Source organism: Solanum pennellii, chromosome 6 (genome assembly GCF_001406875.1).
Source record: "Solanum pennellii chromosome 6, SPENNV200".
In the NCBI taxonomy this organism is placed as follows: Eukaryota; Viridiplantae; Streptophyta; class Magnoliopsida; order Solanales; family Solanaceae; genus Solanum; species Solanum pennellii.
The window spans coordinates 56037536-56063249 of record NC_028642.1 but is presented as its reverse complement, the minus strand read 5'-3'; the positions used below and the strand labels follow the sequence as shown (position 1 = coordinate 56063249).

General features: G+C 35.4%; 4 protein-coding genes across 4 annotated transcripts; 1 reads left to right on the top strand and 3 right to left on the bottom strand.

Moving 5' to 3' along the window:
* Positions 1-123: 123 nt before the first annotated feature.
* On the bottom strand, positions 124-3886 carry LOC107023694 (origin of replication complex subunit 2). The gene is made up of 6 exons (XM_015224469.2): positions 3558-3886; positions 2612-2718; positions 2341-2473; positions 1306-1600; positions 751-978; positions 124-638 (listed from the first exon to the last, which is right to left on the bottom strand). The coding sequence occupies exons 1-6, from the start codon at positions 3687-3689 to the stop codon at positions 442-444; spliced, it is 1092 nt and encodes a 363-aa protein (XP_015079955.1). The 5' UTR covers positions 3690-3886; the 3' UTR covers positions 124-441.
* Positions 3887-4398: 512 nt separating this feature from the next.
* LOC107021741 (uncharacterized protein At3g49140) lies at positions 4399-13797 on the bottom strand. Its single transcript, XM_015222447.2, has 12 exons — positions 13664-13797; positions 12390-12513; positions 11210-11441; positions 10974-11076; positions 10813-10877; positions 9820-9939; positions 9624-9722; positions 7500-7656; positions 6238-6347; positions 5592-5741; positions 5099-5194; positions 4399-4637 (listed from the first exon to the last, which is right to left on the bottom strand). The coding sequence occupies exons 1-12, from the start codon at positions 13698-13700 to the stop codon at positions 4527-4529; spliced, it is 1404 nt and encodes a 467-aa protein (XP_015077933.1). The 5' UTR covers positions 13701-13797; the 3' UTR covers positions 4399-4526.
* Positions 13798-16228: 2431 nt separating this feature from the next.
* LOC107021397 lies at positions 16229-18500 on the top strand. Its single transcript, XM_015222052.1, has one exon. The coding sequence runs from the start codon at positions 16412-16414 to the stop codon at positions 18332-18334; it is 1923 nt and encodes a 640-aa protein (XP_015077538.1). The 5' UTR covers positions 16229-16411; the 3' UTR covers positions 18335-18500.
* A 4505-nt stretch (positions 18501-23005) lies between these two features.
* On the bottom strand, positions 23006-24892 carry LOC107022477 (BTB/POZ domain-containing protein At5g17580-like). Its single transcript, XM_015223078.1, has 3 exons — positions 24864-24892; positions 24727-24787; positions 23006-24622 (listed from the first exon to the last, which is right to left on the bottom strand). The coding sequence occupies exons 1-3, from the start codon at positions 24890-24892 to the stop codon at positions 23006-23008; spliced, it is 1707 nt and encodes a 568-aa protein (XP_015078564.1).
* Between the last annotated feature and the right edge of the window lie 822 nt (positions 24893-25714).

Genomic DNA, 25714 nt, shown 5'->3' with positions numbered 1-25714 from the left:
TGAAGTCAAAAACATTTTCTACTATTGCTTAATACCTCCTCCTGTGTATGAAGTCACTTTAAAAATTGATTCGTGGCTCCATTGCCTGGGGTTACAGCTGAAATATAATAATCTCTAATTAGTTAAATTGTGTAATCTTCTTAAAATACATTAAGAAACAAAATACATTCCAAGAAGATTGGTCTTTTTACATAACTGAATCTCCATAAATATCGCAACATTACATGAGGATCTAACAAAGCCACAAACTGAAATCACTCCGGTCATATTGCTCTCTCTGTGAGATGCTTGATAGGTTAACCATATTTAAATAGATATCCTAACATGTTGCAGCTGAGGATCAGGCCAACTCCTATGCACAAGTGAAAAGATGTGCACTTTTTTACACATGAAGTTTGTCATACATTAAACATGCCTCTGCTGCTTGTATTAGAAGCTCTATTAAACGATATCTGCTATAAGTTTCTGAAGGGCTTCATTTGTAAGAGGAATACAAAGGCAATCTTGACCATCAGAATTTCTTTTGGTTTTGATCAACTCATGGTCTTTAAATTCTGTCAAATGTGAATTCAAAGTAACTTGACTGCTCACCAAGAACCGTTCTCGGCACGTACTGTACAGATTGTTGATTGGCATACCTAACAAGAACCATGTCCAACTTTAAGGTATGACTAAAGGCATAGACCTAATCGCATCAACATACATGGAAATGGAGATAGAAACGGGAAAGCAAAGTATGAAAGCACTTACCTTCTTCATCAGGATGGGCCAATTGATGCTCAGCAAGAACTTTAAAAACATTTTGAGCATTCGGAGTCAAACTCTGTAAGACAATTGAAGCTGTCTTCACACTTTGTGCACTGCCCCCATGGGCGAGGATGAAAGGAAAAAACATTGATTCAACCTTGTATGGAGCAAAAGTAGGAACATGGCACCAGTACCAGTCAAATTGTGTATGAACCATCTTCTTGTCCCACACTGGCATATACGACAGCCAATAAAGCAAATATAAGACCTTTTTGAATGTGACATGCAAATAATAAACAAGAGTTCAAACACCAGCCTAAGTTACATAATTAAGGGAAATGACTAGAATTTGACACTTCAGCATCAGATGGTATAGTTAAAGTGATATATATTTACATTCAAGCAGCAATTAGCAAAAGAAACTACTCCTAGAAACTCTTAAAACACGTAAAATTAGTAAAATGCACTAGTACATGCAACACACGGAGAAAAGATTTCCACAAATACTCCTGTATCCAATTATATAAACGCTCACACAGGTGTTCAGGGAGCTCTTACAAAGAGGAGCGTTGACATGGTCAATGGAAGCAACCATACGAACATGAGAACAAGCAGCAATGCTTGCAAGACATTGTTGGCTGTCAGAATCACGTAATCCAGGACCATCAATGTTGTGAACAAGAATGCAAACAAAACAGTCCTCGACTTCTAGGTCTGGGCTGTCTAGAAAAGTAAGAAGGTCAGACATGGATCTGGTGTTAAATGGTTGTTGGCTTTTACACAGACTTCCTGAGGTAGTCTTCTGTCGCAATTTTACTTGATCCCAGAGGAGCTCAGCCAGTGTTATCACCACCTGAAATTATAAATCAACAATAGCTGATCTCTTAGTATTACTCAGAAAGATTGTGCACCAGCAACATGCGTAATGTCAAATGTGCTTCTCATGGAGATCTTTGGCATATGATATCACAATGAGGGAGTGGTCAGAGCTGCAGTAATTGTTGATATTATGAACAAGCATAGGAACTTAAGAAAAAGGAATTACTATTGCCATATTAAGTCCCAGTGACTATGCACCAAGAATCACATGAATTGTGTACACAGTTATTGATGTTTCAAGCATTGATAGCCTCCATCAGACCAAGAGAAAAGGAGCGTTCGGAATTATTTTCAACCACTTGAATTCTATTTCAATTGTTCTAGGATTGTGAAGTCTGGGCATAACCATCTTATTGGACAAGCCAATGTGAAATCTTCAGTCATAGCCCCCTCATTAAAGCCATTAGCACTGTTATAACATATAACAATAATCTTCAAAATATTGTCAGCACTAAATTAAAAATCCATGCCAGTGAGCCTGTAACGCACTAAAGTAGGAAGCTTGCAACCAAACCAAACACAGCTCAATAAGCAAATGCTCCTGCATGATCAGTGCTCTTGTAGTAAGCTGTCTAGACCTGATATACATGCCTATAATATCATTTTTCACAAAATTTGCACAGAGGATTTTGAGACTTTCTACACAATATTTTTAAAATATAGGTACCAAGAAAGCACAACTTTTGAACAAGGAAGAAAACAATAGACGAATACCTGTTTAAGATTTATAGATTGGAGATACCCGTTGACGACTACGACAGAGTACTCAGTCAAAGATTTTGAGGCAAAATCTTCAATCAAAGCTTTCTTTGATCCAAATCCATACATCAAAAGTGCAAAGCCGCTCCTATCAGATTAAATTAAAAGAAAATTAGTAAGGAAAACCTTCCTGGTTTAAATTTGATAGATAATGGAAAAAAGGCAAATAAAAAAAACTTAACCAAAAAGGATAGCATAGAGTAAACCGATATATCAGGACTCTGACCTTAGCACAAAAAGCCATTTTGAATATAAACTTTGGTAGCTACTGATCAACTCATTAACTTCTTTCTCATGTTTGGGTTCAATACTAGCTGCCACCTCTCTTAATTCCTGCATGCAACAATAATTGTTATGGACTTCTTTCTTATGTTTGAGCACAACATGGACAAATAGTATGATTTGGAGATTGTGCATAAACCCTCATCTTTGAGGGTATAGTACAATGGCCTTTTTCCATTGATTTATCATTTGAATGATCACAGACCACATTATGAGGTAGTCCATCTCTTTTGTAAATGCAACTTCAAGCACTTATTGGAAATCCAATGAGTAATCAGCCCTTCTTTTCTCCTTAATCACAAAAATCACAAATTTTGTCTAACATCTTAGGACACTGATAAACATAAAATGGCGGTTAACAAAAATCACAAATCTGCCCTAACGCTTATCTGAAATATTATGTGTCCATGCTGACAAAAAAGAAGAAAATGTCACTACTGTACGTCTACACACGGTAGAATTGATTGAAACACAGTGTATAGGATAAGAGGGGCATGTTCTCAAATATTTCATCAAGTGATAACAATTACTTAAATGAATCATCCAATCTATTTGGGTCTAGCAAAGGTATTCTCTTAAGGGATACTCTTTTTCTCCTAGTTTTTTGCAGGAAGTGACTATGCTATATACTATAAAGAAGAGTCTTTGTAACATAAGAATTGGCAAACATTCGATAGCTCGATGTCAAAATTTTTGGTTATACAGTCGATCACAGAACAAACAATCAAAAGACAGTCTATCAAAAAAAAGCCATAGCACAATAGCCAATACATATGCTCAGGCCACTAATGCCAAAGACTACAGCACACGAATGTAGTGTTCGAACAGTTGGTGCAATCAGCTCAAGCTGTACATACAGTTGAACAATAATAGGAGTCAAAAACACAAACCTCTTCGTCAACGAGATCAATTTCTGAAAGCTTCCGAGCAGATTTTTTCCTTGAAGAAGAGCCCAATTCTTTAGCAAGGAAATAATTTCTCGAGAATCCAAACTCCTCTTCCTCAATCTCGTCTACATCCATTTCAGAGAATATGAAATATTAAGACTCTGTAAAATTAACAAGCACAGGTTGACAGAAGTTCTAGACTCCAAAATTGTATACTCTCATCGTCCCCCTGCTCTCTCCGGTCTATTTCCCGGCGACTCTGACGGAGACTTAGGAAGAAACTTAGGGCTGCTAGGGTTTGTTTGGTGACTAAATTTAATAGGAGTTAAAAAGTGGCGGGAAAATAGTAGTTTTAGTCCCGTTCTCCCTTAATTATTGTATATTGCAATTTCATCCTTACTGTTATTTGATCAAACATATTTAACCTTAAATTAGATTGAGTATCGCTAAATTAGTCCTTGAATCTAATTAATTATGAGCACTTTAATCAAGTTTGAAGAATATATTTAAAATAAGCATTGATATAGTTAGGTCGATGTGAATAAATGCGTCTCACTTCAATATAATCATTCATACGTGAATAAATATTTAAGATAAATGTCTCACTTCAACGTAGATAGCCAAGTATAAATAAATGTTTGAAATAATCCGATTGAACAAATATTTACGATTAAGTGTCACACTTCGATATAATGCCCATTTGAAGTTGCCACTTATAAGGACAACACTATTTTTTATAAACTAGAAATCCCCATATTCAATCATTATATAACTATCCTCTTTTTATCTTCGTATATCTAATCAAAGGGGGTTTCAACTGATCACTATATATAATTCAAATCCATCACTAAATCATTAGCAGAATGACATTAAAGAAATCAAAACTGAGAATTAACTGCATACAATTATTTAGTAACATATATAGATAATACGTTTATTCATAACATCTGTTTCTAAACAGTAAGATTAAACTTAAAGTGAGTCCAAATCTCCAGTTCTTTCAGCAGTTCTAAACTTCTTACGACGAGACCTGGGAAAAAGAAGCTGACGGATCTGTTTCTCAGCAGCAATCTCTGAATGTGCCTGCAGAGAAGCCATAGTAAAAAGAATCAAAATCTCAGTTACTTTAAGCTTCGCATAAACTTAGTCGTACAGAGAGAAATGTAACAGAAAAGAACGTTTTTGGCCAAGAACGTCTCCAAAGCAGTAAAAAGGTCACCATTTTCATTCATCTTGATGGATAGACGAGGGAGGGATAAACGCCTTCTCAAGTTAGTCAATCCCATGACTCGGATAATGTCTATTGTTTTGAGATGTTTTAACTAAAAAGCGTTCTACCATGTGACATGAGGCGTGTATTAAAAGTAACACACTTCACATTAGCAAGTAGTCTCTCATCCTGTTATAGATATGCAAGTTCTACTTTGCTCACTTCCAGAACACCGAAGCAACATTTACAAACAACATCAGATCACTCACTTCATATTGTTTTTTACCACGACACATCTGTGAGTGTATATAGTCGAGTATTTTCTATTACTTACCCTAACTTTGAAGGGGAAACGATGTGTCCACACTTCTGTTCCAGAGAGAACTCTGACATCCATGCCAAGACTGTCAACTCCAATCAAATTTGCTCTCTGCAAAAAGGGTGGATGTTGTATTAGATGTTTGCAAAGACTGATACATAAAATATGAAAAATTCCAATACTTGAGCAGAATGTTCGATTTTAGCTATGATTTCACTTCTCATTGAACTTTTCTAATGTAAGATAATGACATGATCAATCAAACATTTATTGAAATGAAAAAGTTAAAGCGGGAAAAAAGGATATCGAAATAACTGCCAACATTTACATCAGAATACTAGATTTCAACTTCTAAATGGAGTTTCGCGAATAAGAGTAAATTTGATGGTCCAAACTAGTGTTACAAAAGAACCATCATTTGAAGAGTAGAAACAGCACTAGATCAACCTAATTCTTTGCAACTTCTATGCATATCAAAATTTAAGCATCAGCATCAATTGACGAGTACCTCAACATGAAGTCCTTTCTTTCTGCAAAGAGCTTTAAGTGCATATTTGCACCTTATTCCTTGCTGCCGAAACCACTCTAAAATTGCTGGAGCTGAGTATACAAGACTGTCAGGCTCAGCATCATGGAAGTCATACAAATTTACTGCTAACTGCGTCAAAAAAGAAGGATGAACGTTGAGCATTACATTATTGCCTATCGGGGTCCTAGAATACTTCAAAAAACAGTATTTTCATTTCTGCACTCATCGTATTCTTCTACCATATTTCAGTTCTTTTCGGATAGGAAATACTAAAACTAGATAATCCATACATGCAATACTACTCAATAAGAAAGATTAAGATGTGACAAAGAGAGACTTAATACATACTTTAATCCCTCACTCCTCAAGATTTCCCCCTTCACACCTGGACATACTTAGGTGACTTATCACAAACCATCTTTCCAAAGACGAACCTAGAACCTCCTCCTTTTGTGTATGACTACTTAAAATGGATTGTGCATAACACACACCAAACATGTGCATCATAATCTTTAGAAGTAAGAACACAGAGAATACTTGAATCAACACATTTCACCCCACCCCACTAATCAGATTTTCGTTGGCTGGAATCCCGTCACAAGCACGAAATGAGTTAAGTACATACCTGAGCACCATACACAGAAAATAGGTCGACTCTCATGATTTCCAATCTGTAGATAGAAGACAAAGTGCGGCTCTTGTCATATCTTGAACTAAAGCTCAAAATTTCTCCATCTGTTACAAAAAAGGAGCAAATCAACAGATAAATAATCAAATAATACAATAAAAACTCGAAAAGGAACAAGATTCTTTGTGGCCAGATCTCTCACTGTCACATACACTGATCTGAGATCTAGAGTAAGAGATCATTCTAAACTAAGATCAGTGATCATACAGCTAACAGCGCAGACCAATACAGTTTTTGCAGGTTAAATAAATGAGTTGAAAGGGATAAGGCACACTTTTGTTAAAGGAATGAATATTGTAGAGGAACTCTCCCAAAGGTGGGTTTAAGTGAAAGGAATTTTAACTTAAAAGACTTAATAGGAGGAAGGGGATCAAAGAAAGTAAAGTTATGATGCTTCAAGTTTCATGTCTTTGCTTGGCCATAAGTTCAAGACTTGCTTCAAGTTTCATGTCTTTTCTTGGCCTCAAGTTCAAGACTCACATATAGCTTTTGTTATTTTCCGCCAATATCTCCTAAAGAAGCACATAGCATAATTCCGAGTTTCAGGAGACGGGGACAGCTTGCACAAAGAAATATTTGAGAAATATCTACTGATCCTTCCTCATTCTCCTTTCTTTTCCTTCAAATAATTCCTGCTCTTTTTCTACTCCAATCTCTCTTTTTTTTTTTGGATCTCCTAAAACCTGAAACTAAACCTGAAAAAATAACAAAATCTGTAGTCTAAACAGCCCTCGAGAAGTTACTAAATTTCATAATTTGTTACCAGAACATCCCCTTTCAGCTTCATCTAAGTTAGACTATTCTATAAGTTCATTTTAGGTGACTCCATTATATCGTCTATACCTTAATCCCTACTGCAAATACATCATTTTGTATTGCAATCTTAAGGCCAAATATTGATTTAAAGGTATAGACATACATAATGCTTATGAGCAATCATCCCTGAGATGAAGGTATCAACAGAAGAAACATTTTCCACTTATCACTTATCAGGAAAACATTCTTTTTTTTATAAATGAGAAATCCCCATTGCGTCACTCACGGTTTGCGCATCAGCCCTTCTACCCTTCTCCATTTAAATACCCAAGACAACAAACTATGATACCAAAACAACGTAGATAACATTTTCTAGCCTTGAATTTTGAAAATTCCCTGCTTCCCTCAGGGTGTGAAACGAATTATTGATTGCTCAACTTTACCTTTCCAATCCAAGGTGGAGCCGTCACTAACTTCATCGCCACTGAAGAGCCTTCGCACGTAATATTCTTCTTCCAGAAAGGCAGGCTTGAGGCGTCCCCAAATTGAAATGCCATTTGATGGATGATCCATCATCTTAGCATGTTTCATGTGAACAGCCTACGAAATACACAATAGGTTGTGGCTTGAGAGGAACCAAGTTGGACAATGTCTATTCAGAAAAATCAAATTTAAAACAGACACAATGAAAATGTAGCATATTGTTCGAGCATATTCCATTTAATGCACAACTCATTAAAGAAGCTAAGGTTTAAATGTATGCTCCAAAAGTTGGGCAAATGTCATTTCTGAAAACCATACGTCACATAGCATCTCATGTATGATGGGGGATCAAAAACTAGCCTGAACTTAACTCAACACGAAAAGTTAGCTCATGAGATGAGGATTACCAAAACCATACAAGGAGACCAAATCCCCATCCCACAACCAATGAGCAAACGCTGCATACCTAGCTAGGCCTATTAACTAGAGCTTGGACAACATAATATGAAAGCCCAATATCGGGTAGACCAAGAATTTAGATGGGTCCCAAAAGCTAGTTCCTGATGTGAGAACTTCCTAATAGCATGAGACCAAATCCCATCCCATAACTATTGTGGACAAACTCAACAATGCGAGATCATTATCCAGAGAGAGGTAATAATATAATATACAGGAAGGCGTACCAAGAACTTTAGTGCAGTATGCAGAAGAGTTTTTATTGTACTTTTTGTTGCATGTTACTTGATTGGCACTTTTTTTTTGAGACAGAACTTGATTGGCACTTTTGCACCTCAATGTCTTTTTTTCCTTATAATTGTGGTGTTCGGGCCAAGCTTTCATGCACCTCCACTTATTCTATAAAATACCTACTAACAAGCAACATATACCAAATAACCCTGGCATCATGAGGTCTCAGGTTCTAATCCTAACAGAGACAAAAACACACTAGGTGATTTCTTCCCATATGTTCTAGTTTTAGTGGAAAAGTTACCTAGCACCTGTTGTTGGTGTGAGGTGGCAAGTATCCTGTGGAATCAGTTGAGGTACACGCGCTGGCCCGAAATCAGGTTTATCAAAAAAAAAACAATAGACCATCCTAGCACACCAAGATTGGAGCTGAGAATGAATCTCTACAGCTCCATGACTCAAAGGTTATGGTGTTGTTAATCATGCTCTGGTCTAATGGCCATATTTCCTCTACCAGACTTGGTTCTTGTATCCTTATAAATCAAGGTTACAGTGTTATGAGCCTACAGAACCGACCTTGTTCAGGTTAGAGTGAGGCCCCAAGAAACCAGTAAATTAGTTCTTCCTCTTCTGAAGGTTATCTTAATATTTATATCCATTACACAGTGTCACTGAGAGCTTCACTTTGAGATAGATCCTTAAAACAACCATTGTATGTCTCCTCCTAGGTACTTCATATTCCAACTTTCAATTAAAAAAAAGAAGGCAAAAAAAGAAGGAAAATTCATTATCTTTCTACTGTGTTTCAAGCTTCCATAATATGGTCAACTAAAATAAGCAACAATAGTGATCTCATCAATAAAATAACTACTTTGTGAATTATTTTTTAAAAACATCATCGATTCTGTAAAGATGTGATTTGGTTGCTCATACGAAAAGTTCCTCCGGTTTTATGTGTGAATGATTTCTTATAAATTATTTTAGAAACAGCTACTGTCTCCTGTTTTAGAATTTGAGTTTATTTCTTCAATGTTTTCCCAGAAAAATGCATGAAACCCGAACTCATTAATACAGAAAAAGGTTGGGGAATCAAAAGCCGAGACTTTACATATTCTGCTTTAGAGAATAAAAAAAGTGTTAATTGTACTTGAATAAACTGATCGAAACTAGTGTGGATTGAGATGTACTCAGTAAATGAAACACGATGTTGTAGTGATGTCATCTGGCTTTTTCTTATGTATATGCCTTTGATTATTTCTTTTTGGTTATTGTGCAAAGAATAAGATTTGGGAAATGAAAACATACACATATAAGTGACAGTTACATAATAGAGCTAGGAGCGAGAAATAGTTCATTAACAAAAAATAGCTAGGAGGAGAGTTACTAATAGAAACCACCTTAGTCAAGCACTTAGCAAAATAAACTGGGTGCAGCGGGCTAGAACTATCTGGCATCCCCCAATCAACTTGATAGTCGTACATCTCAGAACTTTCGCCCTGCAGAAAACAAATACAAGGACACATGTAAGCATAAGAATAAGCTAAGACTTATCGGCTGAATTATATAGTGAAATTGCACTGGTTGTTTATTCACCTCGAAGAAACCGTCAAAGAAATTAGAATCATCAACAGAATCACCTGCTAAATTGATGTCATCAGGTGATTCTACCCTCCCCTTCTCGTATTGGGAGAAGTCCATTCCAATCAATGCATTCTGAAATAATCCAGTAAAATAGGGATGGTAGAAATTTCAGCACTGACCTACAGATATATATTTCACTACAGATCTACACTCTTACGACTCAAATTCCACATAACACATTCTTCAACAGTCGTTTATCAACCTCAAGACAAGTCTAATTCAAATCTCAATGTCAAAAACGAGACACTAGCCAGCTCACATAGTGCCCAAGGAAGAACTTCCATTAATATATTGATAGGAGGAAATAAAATTAAAGTGAAGAAAAACATATTGAAGCCATTAAGTCCGACTGTGTGAGCTTTGTATTCTTATGTCGATCCCTAGTCTGGATAAAATGGAGTTGCGGTAGGTTGACAACTAGCGTAAAGCTATTTGATCCAATCACATCCCTATGGAAAGAAAAAGTACAAAGAGGATAAAGTGAGAGATCATCGAGATAGTTTAGTCATTTCTTACACCGACTTCCAAATGCAACAATTTTCAGGTTCAACACTATAATGATTAAAGGTGTTAAAAGTCATGCTACCCCAACACTTTTTGTTATGAGTAGCCTTAGAAATGATGAAGTGACAATTAATTAAAACAACCCAAGGTATAGGTGTTGGTTGTTAGCGATCTCATCAGTTCATGTATGATCCTTAAGACAATAACTAATAGAGATATGACACGCAGCCAAATAAGACGCCAAGAGATTATAACTGCACTGCATAAATAAGAACTTGGCGAATTCAGAGGACATGCTTATGAGTTATGAAGATACTAATCACAATTTTTAATAGGTATATGAAAATACTAATCACAATGTCTAACGAGAATACAGAAAGCTCAACCATGATCTGATATTAACCATGAAGACAAAATATAAATAAAAGTAGAAATATGTACCACGGAATTACTTGCATCCCGATTCCGCAAGATATTCTTGTCATCATAAATTTCAAAGAATATGTCTGAGCACATGAAAGCAAACCATCAAATATGAACATAATAAGGGAAATGATCAAATTACTACACTGTGAGACACACTACAACAGAAACAGACAAACCTCCATATTCATCAATCACGTACTGAAATTCTGCCCATGACACTTGTTCGTGAGGTTCACAATGAACCGTGCCAGGGAATATCAACAATGCATTGCTATTAGCCTACAATTAGAAATAAAAATACCCCATCTGAGCCATCCAAAAGAAATGTAATCGTACTTATACCTTGCAAACTTTTTTCACTTGCATGTAGAATGAACAATATCTAATTTATATAGCATATATTAGCGCAAACCTCAACAGTTGTCCTTGCTATTTCAGCAGCTGTGAGTTCAGTATCACGAACTCGTCTCTGGTCCCGCATTCCTTCAAGAGGGTGATAGCCACTGTTGCCGACATAGTTAGGGGAATCAGGAACAGAATCTGGGTAATCTGCTGCAACTGAAATTCTTGAAAGGCTACTCTCGTGTCCTACAGCAAGCCAATGCGATTGTGCAGCTCCAAAGAAAGGGTTCTCAGTCCTGAAACTATACAGGAGAGGAGCACATGTGTAAGACCACATAGTTTCATATGGAAAAAGCCAAACTTCAGTAGAACCAGAATAGTAAACTTTTTTCCTTCAGTAAAAAAGGTGAAAAGGTTAGATTTTTTTTTTTTTGAGAACTATGGTAATATAATAAAGAGAACACGAAAGCAATACAAAGTTCACAAATGCTTTTGGGAAGTAAATATCAATACAAAGTGCACACAACTAGAGTCTCCATATGCAGAAAACTAATATCTTTCAAAGAGTACTTGACTAAACAATCATCTCTAGTAGTGGTAAAGTTATTACACCTGCCTCTTTGGGTGATGGGTTTTTCTGGCGAAGTCTCAAGCATCTAGGCGTTCTGGCAATATGGGAAGTAATGGTTGGTGATAGCCTGAAGGTAGAAGATGGTGCTGAGTTGCTGACTTTGATTGGAAAAGACCGACTCAACGGAGGTCGGGAAGCTACTCTCTCTAACTAGTCATTTAAATGACTTCCATCTGTACAGTCTTCCATACATCCATTTGACAAGTAAAATGTCGAATATCTTATAGCCATGTAAGTTCTAAATATGGAATAGGGGTAGACTTGCTGAACTAGGAGTTTGTAAAATCTAGATTAACTCATAATTTACCAAACAAAATTACATTGAGGAATGGAATAGAATAAATCAAGATCATTCCTAACTAGACCAAGAAGATTAAGATGATTTCTGATCTTGTTCTTACTTCTTACCAGTCTCCAAGAGCAGAGCCATATTGGTTCCAACGAACTGGCTTCGGACTAAAGAGTTCCCAAAGAAAAAAGAGAATTTGACACAACAAACACCAATAGCTAACTATGGAAGGTAAGTAGGTCAACAAGCAGCAGAAACCCAGAGGATCAGAAATATCAGTCAAGTCAAGCTTCTTTGTCATTATTGGAAAAGGATTCTCAAGCTATGTACCTTATACCTGAATGGTCAGAGAATCTCTGAACCTCGTATGATGGCTTGATCCAACTGCTTGTAGCTCCTAATGATGCTGAGCAACTACCTCCATCAGCATGACATATGAAACATTGCGAGGGACCTGAAACAGTCGCCAATATCTTTAGAAATAAAAGGCAAACTAAGGACCACAGAAAACTTAAAAAGTAAAAGAAATGATAACACCTAATCAAGACGCATCCCCTCATTAAGATCATGTGAACAAGTAAGCTTGCTTTCATCTAAATTTTATTTTGGTTATTAGATCACAATTTAATCAATTGTGCCTAAAAGTAAGACCTCTTCCAAACTCTTCCGTTTTTTTATTTCAAAAGGTCCAGAAGAGACACAATACCACCTCCCAGATCTACCCTTTCCAATCAAGAATGTTAAGACTCTCTATATGCATCATTAAACACCAAATGAAGAGAACAAACCTATGGCACATTAGTAGCTACATCTCATTGAGTTGAAGGCTACGAGGTATTTGGTATTCAGTTACCCATGACACTTAAAAAAACTATTAACAAAGAGTGTCCTTCTCTTATCTGGGTTTCAAGCAATGAAAAACAACAAATGATATACATAATTATTCATTTGCAGAGAAATGTAGAAGGAAGAAAGGCAGAGTTTGTGGTTCTCACAAATTCTTCTTAACCCTATAGATATAGGAAGCAAAACTTATGATTTGGTGGAATTACAGAACCTCTAAGGCAATATAGTTAAGACAAACAACCACCACTACAATAGAATTTACTCCCTCCATCCCAAAATAATTGTCACTTTAGCAAACAAAATTGTCACCTTAGGAATTCAATACAAAACTTAGTATGTTGAAAGAACTACTTCTTGTTAATAGTGCTCAATTCTTCTATTTAATATTTTTCTTAATGATAAAGTGACACTTATTTTAAGAGTAGCCTAACATCCTCCTTGTCCACAGACATTCAAAAATACTACCACCTTTACAACACAAGAAACTATGACATACAACTGCAGTATACCAGAAAGAAAAGAACTCCACCCCCACCACCCCACCACCCCACCACCCAAAAAAATCAAATTTATTGCTAATGGGTGCTAATTATTCAAATAAAAACTCAACCCCACAAAAAATTGAAGTGAAAAAACATGAATAAAATCAATAACCCTTTTAACAGGCACATAAAAAAGGGTTCTTGAACGAAAAAAAAGAGAACTTTTTGAGTCCTCTGTCTTTTGTATCAAAAAGTAAAGATGATTTCTGTGATTACCGATGGAGATTGAAGATGAAGGCGCGGAGATGAACATCAAGAAACAGAGTATTAATGAACTGAAACTGAGGAAAACGTTAATTGTATCGAAGATCTTTTTGTCGCTATAAACTCATTGTGAAAGTCAGGAGAAACACAGAGGTGTCGTTTTCTATAAGGAGACACGTGTGAAGCACGTGACTTCAGTGTGCCTGTTGAGACTGTTTGGCTGGCGGCTTATTTTTATTCTATTAAAAAAATTAAAAAAAGAGTTTAGGTTAAGGTTTTACTAACTTTTTTTTAATTATGTAATTTTAAAAAAAACTATAAATTTATTTAACTTGATAACATGATGTATATGAATATTTTTTGTGTGTTTAAATGATACATTAATAATGAAAATGAAGGGTTAAAATTAGAGAATATTATGCGGTTAAACAAATTTATATTACTTATTATCACAGTTATAGTTTGTTATAATTATCGTTCACAACTACTATCATATATTAATTATGTGGGCTGACTTCGAGTTTGTATAATTAGTTACGTTTTTATACGAATAATTCACTAGAATATACAAACACATATGTATAATATACAATTATCTAACCGATATATATATAGAATTCACCTATCTCCCGCTCTTTGCCCTCTCTCGCTCATCTCTCTCCTCCCTCTTCCAAATCTCGCTCGCCTCTTTCCTCTCTCCCAAAATCGTTTGCCATATATACACAATTATCTAACACGATATACATATACAATTCACCTCTCTCCCATTCTCTGCCCTCACTCGCTCGCCTCTCTCCTCCCTCACCCATCTCGCTTACCGTACATACAAATACATATGTATAATATATATAACTATCTAACCAATATACAAATACAATTCGTCTCTCTCCCACTCTTTGCCCTCTCTCGCTCGCCTCTCTCCTATCTATAACATGTAGCTACGAATTGTAATTATTAAACTATAGTTATAGAGAGAAATTTAGTTATTTTTGACTGATTATATGTGTAAGTTCCTTTTTAAAATTAAATAAGGATAGGAAGTAGAGTCAGTGAAAATGATAACAAAAGAGAGAGGTATTTGAAATCGAAAGGACTAAATACCATTTGCTTAATATATAAAATTTGATAGAATTTATCAGTCAATACTCAATCTCTTATTTTTTGCATGAATTTGCATTTAATCACGCTCTAATATGATACTAAACATTAAATGCTAATCCCCCTCAAAATAAAAACTTTAATATAAATCCAAATTTAATAAAATTTTAACGTGAGTATCAAATCCCGAATAAAAAAACATCTAACTCCCTAGGGCACTTTTTTTTTATCGTTATATCTAACCTTCAATACTAATGATAATCAAAGTTTGATGCAATTTAGTGGAAAGGTCTAAATCTTGTTGATTAAGTTAAATTTTTTTGTGGGGAAAAGTCCACTTTCATGCCTGTGATGCACTGATTTTTTTTTGTAGATAACTTTTCTTTAAAGCTCACCATTATGATATTTAACAACTCAAAGAATTAAGATAATACTTAGTACTTTTCATTTTTCGATAATTATTAAATTCATAATTTATTTTTTCTAATATCATATGAAGTGCATTTAATTTTTAACTAATTAAATTTTGTGTTTTAGTTGTTTTAGATAGGAATGTCATATTTATTCTGTTTTGTAATGTTTGATATCTATATATGGTAAATTTGTTAATATTCAAAAGCAAACGAAACAAAAATTGCACATTTCAGTTACTTAAATATTGAATATACTTAATTATTTATTATAAAGATCAAAATTAAAATTTATACTATATCAATAGTTAAGAAATTAAAAATGTCACAAATTGTAAAAAAATAATATGTATGATTTAAAATGTAAATTAATATTACTTAAGTTATAATAAATAAATCGTTCTAATTCTGAATATATCTTATAATCTCAAAAAAAAATCAATTTTGGTTAATATATGGGAATAATGGGAGAGGAAGGTAGAGTTTTGGGAGGATGAAAAAATTGATGAGCAAAATAAATCAGTTATTTCAAAAACATGTCAAAATTATATTCGTATTATTTTTATATTTTAACTTTTTAAAGAAAACATTTCCTTTTTCTCCAATATTTAACATGAGAAATGAATAAATATTAAAATGGATTGTTGATCATGTTAAAGGAAATTTTAAATAGAAATCTGAATTATTAGTAAGAGATTGAAATTCGGAATATTTTAAAGTCATACATATCTTTTTGTTAAATCTTATATATTTGATTCTTAAATAAAACTTAAAATTTTATCTAATAATTATTGGCATGATTTAATTTAATTATTATTTGATCAAAAAACTAAAATATCACCAACACATGACCAAGTATTTTCAAAAGTTTGATCTAATAATTAATAAATACTCTAAATTCAGACGTAAATAATCTTTATTATTAAATTAATCGCATTTCATTAAAATTCCCTTAAAATAAGTTATTCACTAAGCTTAAAAGTTAAATTAAATTATTATTATTATTTAATTAAAAAATAAAATAGACCAAAATAAAATTCTCCAGGATTTTATTTCTTTATTTAATAATAATTAGATACTTTCAACACACACACAAAAAAAAAAAAATGCCACTTTGTTCATCAACGCCAATCAGGTAACCCTTGTTCAATTTCTCTGTTTTCTTCCATAATCAGCAGTATTAAGTCCATTAGAGTTTAGTTTTCTTGATGTTAATTGTGGGTTTAATCGATTCTTGATGCATTAGCTATTAATGGTGATGTGGGGTTTTAGCTATTTGCAAAATCTGTGGCCTTTTTCTGTATTAAACCCCACTGATTTGAGAATTTCAAATGGGTTTGTGAGGAGATTAGGAATACCCGAAACTACCAAACAGTTCGTTTATGCAATTCAAGAACCTGAATCCAAGGCTGTTATATACGTATTGTGTGTGCAGAATTTATCTGAGCGATCTGCTCTAGATGCGGAGTGTTTGATTAGGGAAGTTAAGCCTGAGGCTGTAGTTGTCCAAGTGGGTAATTCTGGAGATGGTCATGAAAATGAGGGAATTGGGTTGAGTGATGGTGGTGATTTAGAGGAGGAGGAGTCGGTACCAACTTCGTCGATTGAGGTTTTGAAGAGGTGTTTTGTGCATAAAACTAGTAAGGAGAAGTATGAGAATATGGCGGGGCGAGTTGTTTTGAGAGAGATATTTGGGGTTGGGTTTGATGGGCATTTCCCTGCTGCCAAGAAAGCAGCTGAAGAGGTTGGTTCGGCTTTCTTGTTGCTTGAGTCACCGTTTGTTCAATGCAGTTTGTCTGGTGAGCCTTCTGATGTGGGGGATGAGGGGTTCGAGAATAAGTTTGGAGTGTTTGGTTTGGAGGAGGGGTATGAGAATAGGTTTGGAGTGTTTGGCTTAGAGGCTAGTAATAGTTTGGTTCCTCTAAGGACGGGGTTAATGGTGTCAGAAAATTCTAGAGGATTTCGTATTACAAATGATGTTCAGTCTCAGATGGTGAGGCTTTTGTCATCATATTTGGTCAATTCAAGTTCCTTACAAAAGATTGGATCTGAGGATATTCAACAACAGTTGAATTATCAAGTACCACAGTTTGCACAGACAGTTTATCCTTTGCTTCTGGATCTACATAATATTTTTGTTGATATTCCCTCTATAGGAAGAGCTCTAGCTTGTGCTCAAAAGATGTTTCATGATGTTCGTAACGGAGATGCTGTTAATACAGATGTTCTTTCTGAGGTTTATGTTTTCAAGATTGCAGTTGAAGGGTTAAGAATAGCTTTGAACAATGCTGGTCGGCTCCCACTTAGCAAAATGGGGAGTCATACAACTGAATTTTCTGAGCTTTCTATTGAGGACAAGTCCCACGCCCTTCTTGCACAGGCCCTCCGAAGCCAGACCGAGAAGTTCAAATCAATAGTTGCAGTAGTAGATGCCAGTGGCTTAGCTGGAATAAGGAAGCACTGGAGTGTTAATGTACCTGAGGAAGTTAAAGAAATTGTTGATCAGCTGGTCACTGACTCTGAAAACGATGGGGACAATTCAAGCCAAAGTGACAAAAAAGGGTTACTAGCTGTTAAGCCAGTGGTAGCTGTTGGGGCTGGTGCAACTGCAGTTCTGGGAGCTTCTTCATTTTCTAAAGTTGTTCCTGCATCTACAATATTGAAGGTTGTCACCTTCAAAGTCCCCGCTTCTCTAAAAATCATGATTACTCAAACCCAAAAGGCCCTTGCTCTTGCATTTGGAAAGTCAAACGTAGCAGGCCCTGCAATGGCAAGTTCTGGTGTCAAATCATCTGTCCTTAAGGCAACTGCTTCTGCTGAGAAAATCCGTGCCGTGGCGCATGGCGTTATAGCCTCTGCAGAGAAAACTAGCATCTCAGCCATGAGAACGGCATTCTACGAAATCATGAGGAAACACCGAGTACGACCCGTTGGCTTTCTGCCATGGGCTACCTTTGGATGCAGTGTAGTTACTTGTGCTAGCTTGCTTGTGTATGGAGATGGAATAGAATGTGCTGCTGAATCTCTTCCAGCAGCTCCTTCAATCGCCAGTTTGGGTCGTGGAATCCAAAGTTTGCATCAAGCTTCCCTGGCAGTGAAACAAACAGAAAACTCCAGGATCCAAAAGTCAATAGAGTCTCTTGTGTACAGATTTAAGAAGATAAGTATCTCATAAAGTGTTCAGTTCCTTTCTCAAGTACATGAGTCAATAGTTGAGCTCTAACTTTTTCATTCAAATAGATTTTAGCAAAGAGGTTGTGCAATTTATGATACCTGGGATTTGTCTGTAGCGTGGCAAGAAGTTCCAATAAAATGTGATTGGAGTTTGGATGATTTTTCAACATGTTGATTATCGTCTTTTCATATTTCTATCAACTAATGATGTCAAATTTCAGAACTCATATTAGATACAAGTTACTGCAAATATGAGTTCCTGAAATTTGACATCATTAGTTGATGTTACTTGTTAGTTTCTTTTTTCTTGTTCTAAATTTCATTTGCTGCCTATCTAATTACTCAATCAAGTTTATTTTCTTACCAAGTAATTCTTTTGTATCCAATTAAAAGATTTTAAAATCTCTATTGAATATTACGACCAATTTTTTAAGGTAAGGCCTCTGTTGAAGGGTACTTAGGATATAAAATAATTGCACAAGGCTGTAATGTTAAGTTTGGTGGGAACTTGATGAACTAAGTTAGGATCTCTGCTGTCATTGTTCAAATATGAAGGGGCTGAATGAGGACTCAAACAAGAACCGAGGTGGAAGGATGAAACAATGGAGAAAAAAATAATTGATTGAAGACTAATGGATTTATAAAATTAAAAAAAAAACAAATAAACCTAAAATTCTGATAGAAAAAGCGTTCATAAACAGTAGGACATAACTGTATGGAAGACATCCCACACCTGGCTCTGATTGCAATAATCCTGCCAGCTAAGAGAAATTTGTCCCTTCAGTTTTTTCCACAATTAATTGAATGGCGTGTCAAACTTTTCTAATCTTTTCTGTTTCCGGGATAGAAAAACTTCTGGAATCTTAGGGTTTTTTTTTTGACGACAAGGGAAACCCGCAGCCGCTACCCTTTTGGGTGTGCACAGGGTAAAACTCCGCTCCTACGCAATAGCTCGCAAACAACATAGGAGAGGTAACCCGCACTAGGCAAGCCTGGTGCGACGAGCTCAACCCAGAAGGCAAACCCCTTGCTTTCGCTGGCAAGGAGTTTCGAACTTGAGACCTCCAACATGGAAGTCCCAAGCTCATACCACTGGAATCTTAGGTTTTCAACATTAATTATGAAGCCATAAGCTTTGAATTGGAGAAAAAATACCAGCTTTTAACTTGTATAACAAAAGGGTTGCCAGCTTCTTAGTAAGGCTGTCATTGCATACAACATTCATCGTGTGAACCTTCATTCACAACCTTCTTTCTTTATAACTTTCTTTCTGAGGTTCACACTCTCAGTCTCAGACCATGGAAGTAGTAGAAATGCACTCACAGTTGCTGTGGGAATACTATCATTTTGTGGGATCATTTTAAACAATTTTGCAGCTTGGTGTACCTTGGATAACTTTGCAGTACTTTTGTATTCTGACACACCAAATGATATGACCTGAAGCGATATCCTGACATCATTCACTGCTGAAGCCCATTCCAGGGTTTGGATAACATATACTAACTATCTTGTACATAAAGTTGCTGTTTACTGAGGAGCAGGATAATTTTTTTCTTCTCCTCCAGTATTAGCTTCTCTGTAGAAATCTAGCTAAGATAGTCTCAAACTCCTGGAACAACATGAAGCTGCTTCCTCATGGCTGGAGAACTCATTCTAAAAGCTGGTAAGGTGGTTCCTGTTCTTTATCAAGGGTAATTATCTTCTCTGTAAATCTAGCTAAGATAGTCTCAAAATCCTGGAAAAACATGAAGCTGCTTCCTCCTGGCTGGAAAACTCATCCTAAAAGCTGGTAAGGTGGTTCCTGTTCTTTATCAAGGGAAATCATGTGCTATTTTAGTTATTATCAGAGGTTTATATCTTTTGCATAGGTTGAAAGACAATATGATTTAAGCTCATAGTAAGTATCTCGATACTTTACTTTTCCAAAAAAATATTGTTAACATTATAGTCATTTGACCATTATCATCGTTTTTAATGGTAATTCTTATTGTTCAAGATGTTTGATCACCTCTATATTTTCTTTCATTTAATTTGCGAACTCATAGGAGAGGCATTGACTACCTAATGTAATTTAAGTAACAGTGGGTGTTAGGATTTTAACTTGAAGTCTTGAATTATAGACACCTTCTAGATTAGGCCTGTTCAGGAAGGCTATCTATTTGCAGACAGTATCATCTATTACCTGTTACTACCATTAGTTCACAGTGAGATATTTGGTAATTAAGCATAGCAGCGTTTGAGAATGTTGAGGAACTACATATTTGTCGCATGAACATCATAACTTTTTCTTCTTCTTTTGGGAAAACAATTGTCGTAGCTAGGCCAACTTGCGAGGATCTCAACTCCACCTGATATTGCACATATATAAGTATTGGATAATTGTGCTCACCAAAAATTAGATAGATGTGAAAAAATCACATAGCTTCTTGACTCTTACTTAGAAGAGTTCGAAGGTAGCAATTGTGAAAAGCGCGCTTCAAAGCGAGGCGACCCTTGTGCGCTTTTTTATCTTGAGGCGAGGCGATCTGAAAAAAGCTCTCGCTTCAGATGAAGAAGCGAGAAGCGACCCTAAGGCAAAAGCGCAATATAGCGCGCTTTTTATAAAAAAAGCGACAATTAGGGTTTTTTTTTAAAAAAATAGGTTTTTTTTTTAAAAAATCTGAAATATAACCTTCTCTCTCCTCACGAATCTTTCCCTTCTTTCTCTCCTCGCGACTCTTCTTTCACAATACTTCTTTCCCTTCTTTCTCTCCTGACGATCTCGACTGAGGCTGCCTCTCTCTTCAACCTCGACCGCGACTGCAGGTAACTTTTTGTTCATCTCTTTTTTAGCTAATGTTTATTAGTTCATCTCTATGAGTTTCTTTTCTCCTGAAATATACAATCTTCGCCTGTGCTTCATCTCTTCATCTCTCTGAGTTTTGACTACTCTAGTTTTTTCTTCTTCTTCTCTTCTTTTCTTCATCTCTGCTGCCTGCTCTGTTTCTAATTACTGACTGCTGCCTCCTCTGTTTTTTTTTTAATTCTTTTGCATTTTTTATTTATTTTGTGATCAGTCTAGCAGCCTTGTTGAAGAATAGGAGTTTGAATCTTTGTGATTTAATTATGTTTTTAATTTTTTGCTTTATATGTTATGACTTATGAGTATTTTTGCCTATGTAATTTCTTTCAATCTAAGACTATATTACCTCTATTTAGTTATTTAATATTTTTTTATTTTTATACTAAATGTTGCTTTTTTTTTAAAAAAGCGCGCGCTTCGCTTCACGCTTCTCGCTTCTGTGAAGCAAGCCCTCGTCGCTTTTTTCCGCTTCTCGCTTCCCAAAACACTGTCTGACTGTTTCAACAGGTTTTTGCTTATTGCTATAGCTTCATGTAGCAATGCTCTGAGGCTATTAGTTTCTTTCTCTATGTAATCTTTCATGTCTTTCTAATTCAATTTACTTACTTCACCAAAAAAAGAAAATCACATAGCTTTTTTCCCTTCAGCTGAGATTTAAATCGTTTGTTTGATCAACAGGTAAACCACATCCTTGGGTCGTTATGACCGTCATAATATTTTGAAAAGTTCTGCTTGCCAGTTCTAGTGATTTAATGTTTTATACTAGGGGGAATTGCTGCTTGTCCATTATAGGATGTCGTGAAATTTTGCAGGTGCAGAAGCAAACAAGTACTACCTTTTTAGGCATCACAAAATTTTAAAATAATTTGCATGAAAGTTTCTATTCTGGCTGATTTACTAATGAATTAGGAACATTTTGATGGCTGTGACTGGACTTTGAAATCTTTCCTAAATCCTACTACAATGATAAAGTGGCCTTCTGCATATTATAATTTTTTTTTTTTGAAATTGGTAACTTTAGTCTATATAACCACAGGTATACTACAACAAAAGTGCAGTTCCCCTTCAAAAATATTACAACTTACAAAGTAAAACAGTCTTAGTCTTAATCTAAACTGTTGACTATAAGCAATATAGCACATCAAAGATGTCTTAGCTAAGCAATCATTTTGATCTTCTATAAGCTATTCTTCCCTCAAAACTCCTGTTATTTAACTCTTTCCAAATTGTCCACCAAATACATGTTGGGACAAGTTTCTATCTCTTCTCCTTATCGGATGCATTTCCATCTTTATTCCAGCTGCTTAGGACTCCAAAATTGTTTGTTTTGGAAGTGTTTGCTGGAAAACAGGTCTTTGTGAACACACTTATGTTGGCTTTGTTGCAATGAACTAGTTGGTTGTATTATCAGTATGCATCACATGTGAAGATGACTATTTGTGTACTGTCAGTTTGGCTTGGTTGCAATGGACAAGTTGCTTTCACTTGTGCTATAAAATATGGTTTAGGCCTTCCATGTTCTGTTCTATTCTTGTACCATACCGAAGTCTATGCAAGTGTGTGCACCAAGTTAGACACCTAGAATTGCAAATGCCCATGTAGGTCTTTTTTTTTTTTGTTTTTTTTTTTGGGAGAAACTACGAAATAACAGTCCTACCAACCTCTTCTGTTATTTTTGAATGAAGTCGGATGGACTGAGGACGTTTAGATCATCAAAACTACTCTTAATTTTCCAAGAAAATGCAAATGTGAACTCAATTATTCAGTAAGTACAAAATGTAAACATGAAAGCACAAATTTCTATCTTGATTAAAAGAGAAAAGATATCTTCTATCTTGGATGGACTTTTTTCTTCTTCACATGGCAATTAGTTTCATGTGAACTTGTCATACAACCAATCTTCCTCTTCATTTCTTTCCACATGCTTGTTTTTTCCTTTTGAATCTTGTGCTGGGAACTACCTCTCTGAATTTCCCTTCTCATCATATGACATTCTTTCTCCAGCTCAAGCACCTTGTTTCCCATCATTTCCATCTCTGCTTTCATCATTTCCTCTTCACTGTTGCTAGTCCCCTTTGCATCTTCCTCGTCTTCTTCCAGCTTCAACAATCCGTTATCAGGACCCCTTTTTATCCTCTTGGTCACATTATCCTTCAACTTCAGCTGCACAGAAAACAGAATCTGCACCGTCACTTGAACTGGTAGCTTTTCGTTCGTTGCAGCATGCTCACAGGCTTCAGGAGACATTTTGCTGCAATCTAACACCCTGCAAACCTCCTCCCTTTCCCAATCTGTGAGATATCTGTGCTTGTCCAAGTATATATCAATTGCTCTATATATTCCATCCGAATTTCTATTAGTCCCTGCTGTTGCTGCTTGTGATAACTCTGCTAGTGATAAAAATGTGTTCAACTTCAAATCTATATCACTAGAAACCTCGGCCAAAAAGTCATCGACAAGTTCTGCTACCACGACTAGGCCAGATTTCTCCGTGCTTTCGTAATTGCTGTAGAAATTCTTCAATATCCTTTTCACACTTTCAGTGTCATACTGCTCTTCTTTTGCATATCCTTGTGCAGGTATTAAGAGGTCCTTGACTGTTGCCTGATCTAGTTGCTTTCCTATTCTAGTCTCCAGTCCGTTTTTGCATTCAGTATGAGTATCCAAGATTATTGCGGATTGCAGCATTTTAGAGAGTAAAGAACTGGGGATCAGCCCCCTTTCTTGAGGCAACAGTCTCTCCACTGCCTCAATGATCTCTCTTTGAGAATTCCTCGCGTAAGTTGAGGGATCGTCATCTTCTCTTTTAGTGTCCAGAAAAACCCATTTGCTGAGATACTGAAACAGAGATGATGCCACGTATTCCAGAGGGACTTCTCGATGAACCATTGCACGAATTATGGGCTCATAGAGGGCAATGGAAAGTAGTGTCAAGTCCTCTGATTTCCAGTCATGAACAAAAAGCCTCCTCTTAACATTTGACTTATACACATTTTCATCGTTCTCACTGTCATCATCTGTTGTTGTTATATTCCTCATCGGCTCTCCTAGAAGACTTGGATTGTGCAGTACCTTGGCGATAATAGACTCAGCACATGCATCAACCAGGGAAAGATCCGCGGCTTGTTGAAGAATGATTTCTGCAGATTTGAGAGCTTTAATCGTCTTGTTCCAGCTAGATAAGACATTGTTTTGAAAATAGAGACCAGCCTTCTTTGTGAGGTTGTTGGTGCTGTGAATCTCAGACATTCCAAGATAATGAGCAAGACAAAGTACTTTAATGATATTGTCAGGTGATAAGATTATATCAAAGCCATGACAGAATCTTGCAACAAGCTCAAAAGTTTCAGAATCAGTGGGAATATCTCCTAGCAAATGAGAAATATCATCTTCATGATTCTCTTTCAACAATGCAGCTAGCTTTGAAGATCTTGCAGCCAAAAGTCCCTGCAAGTTCAACACAAAGCAGCACCTTAGGAAAAGATATGTGTGTGTTAAACTCGAGATCTCTGGTTAAGGACGGAAGGACGGAGGATCGTATTAATTCTTACCCTATTTAAAGAGAACGGCACTCCATAAATATGAAGCTGAACATCAGTATGCATTAATTTTCTGAAAAGAAGAAAAGAAAACAAGATTAAAAAGTTTAACAAGTGTTTGTTGAACTTATTAGTATGTAAACTTTTACCTGGATGAAGATTCTTTGCTTTTGCACATTTTATCATATTTTTGTTGTTTCCAAGTCATCTATCAAATTTTAGGCTAGTACTCTGATCAACCTGCAAAATGTATAGCAATAAGCACTCGGATCGTTTGGTTTACGTTCTAGTTATGTACATGAGAGCAGAGTTACGGAGCTATGAGTTCATCTGAATCCCCTTCGCTCGAAAATCATATTATCTATGCATAAAATGAATGAATAATGATCGAGTATATAAATCCGAGTGCATAAAATTTTAACCTTTTAGATTTGTCAAATGGTGAATAAAAAGAGTGGAAAAGGAAATTATACCTGAAAAAATCTTTGAAATATTATTCTTTTTCTTGTATAAAAAATGGAGAAATCAGAAAAAGAAGAATTAAAAAGAATTAGCAGGCAAGTAATTGAGATGTTTTTTATTTTTGTTTAACGGTTCAATATTAAAACGTTCAAATCGTAATATTTGGATATTCTGTTATTTTAAATTAGAGTTTTATATGAGATAAAACACTCCAAAAATCCAATTAAAATCTCCTCAGTTTTAGGAAACGTTTTCACATATTATTTTTTTTTATTTTTTTCATAAGTTGTATTTTTTTTTTCTTTTATAAAGATTTTTTTTTGTAACAAACATATTTGTTAATGTTGACTTAATGAGAATTAATTATATCCAATGTTTGATCTCACAAATATTTACAAGATTATTAATTATGTAATATAATTAATATTAATAGGATAAAATAGTAATGTAATAATTTTTTTTATATTATTAATGAACTGATTTTAAAGAGGGAAATTATGCTGTCAAACAAACTTACTACTTAATTACTCAACATAGC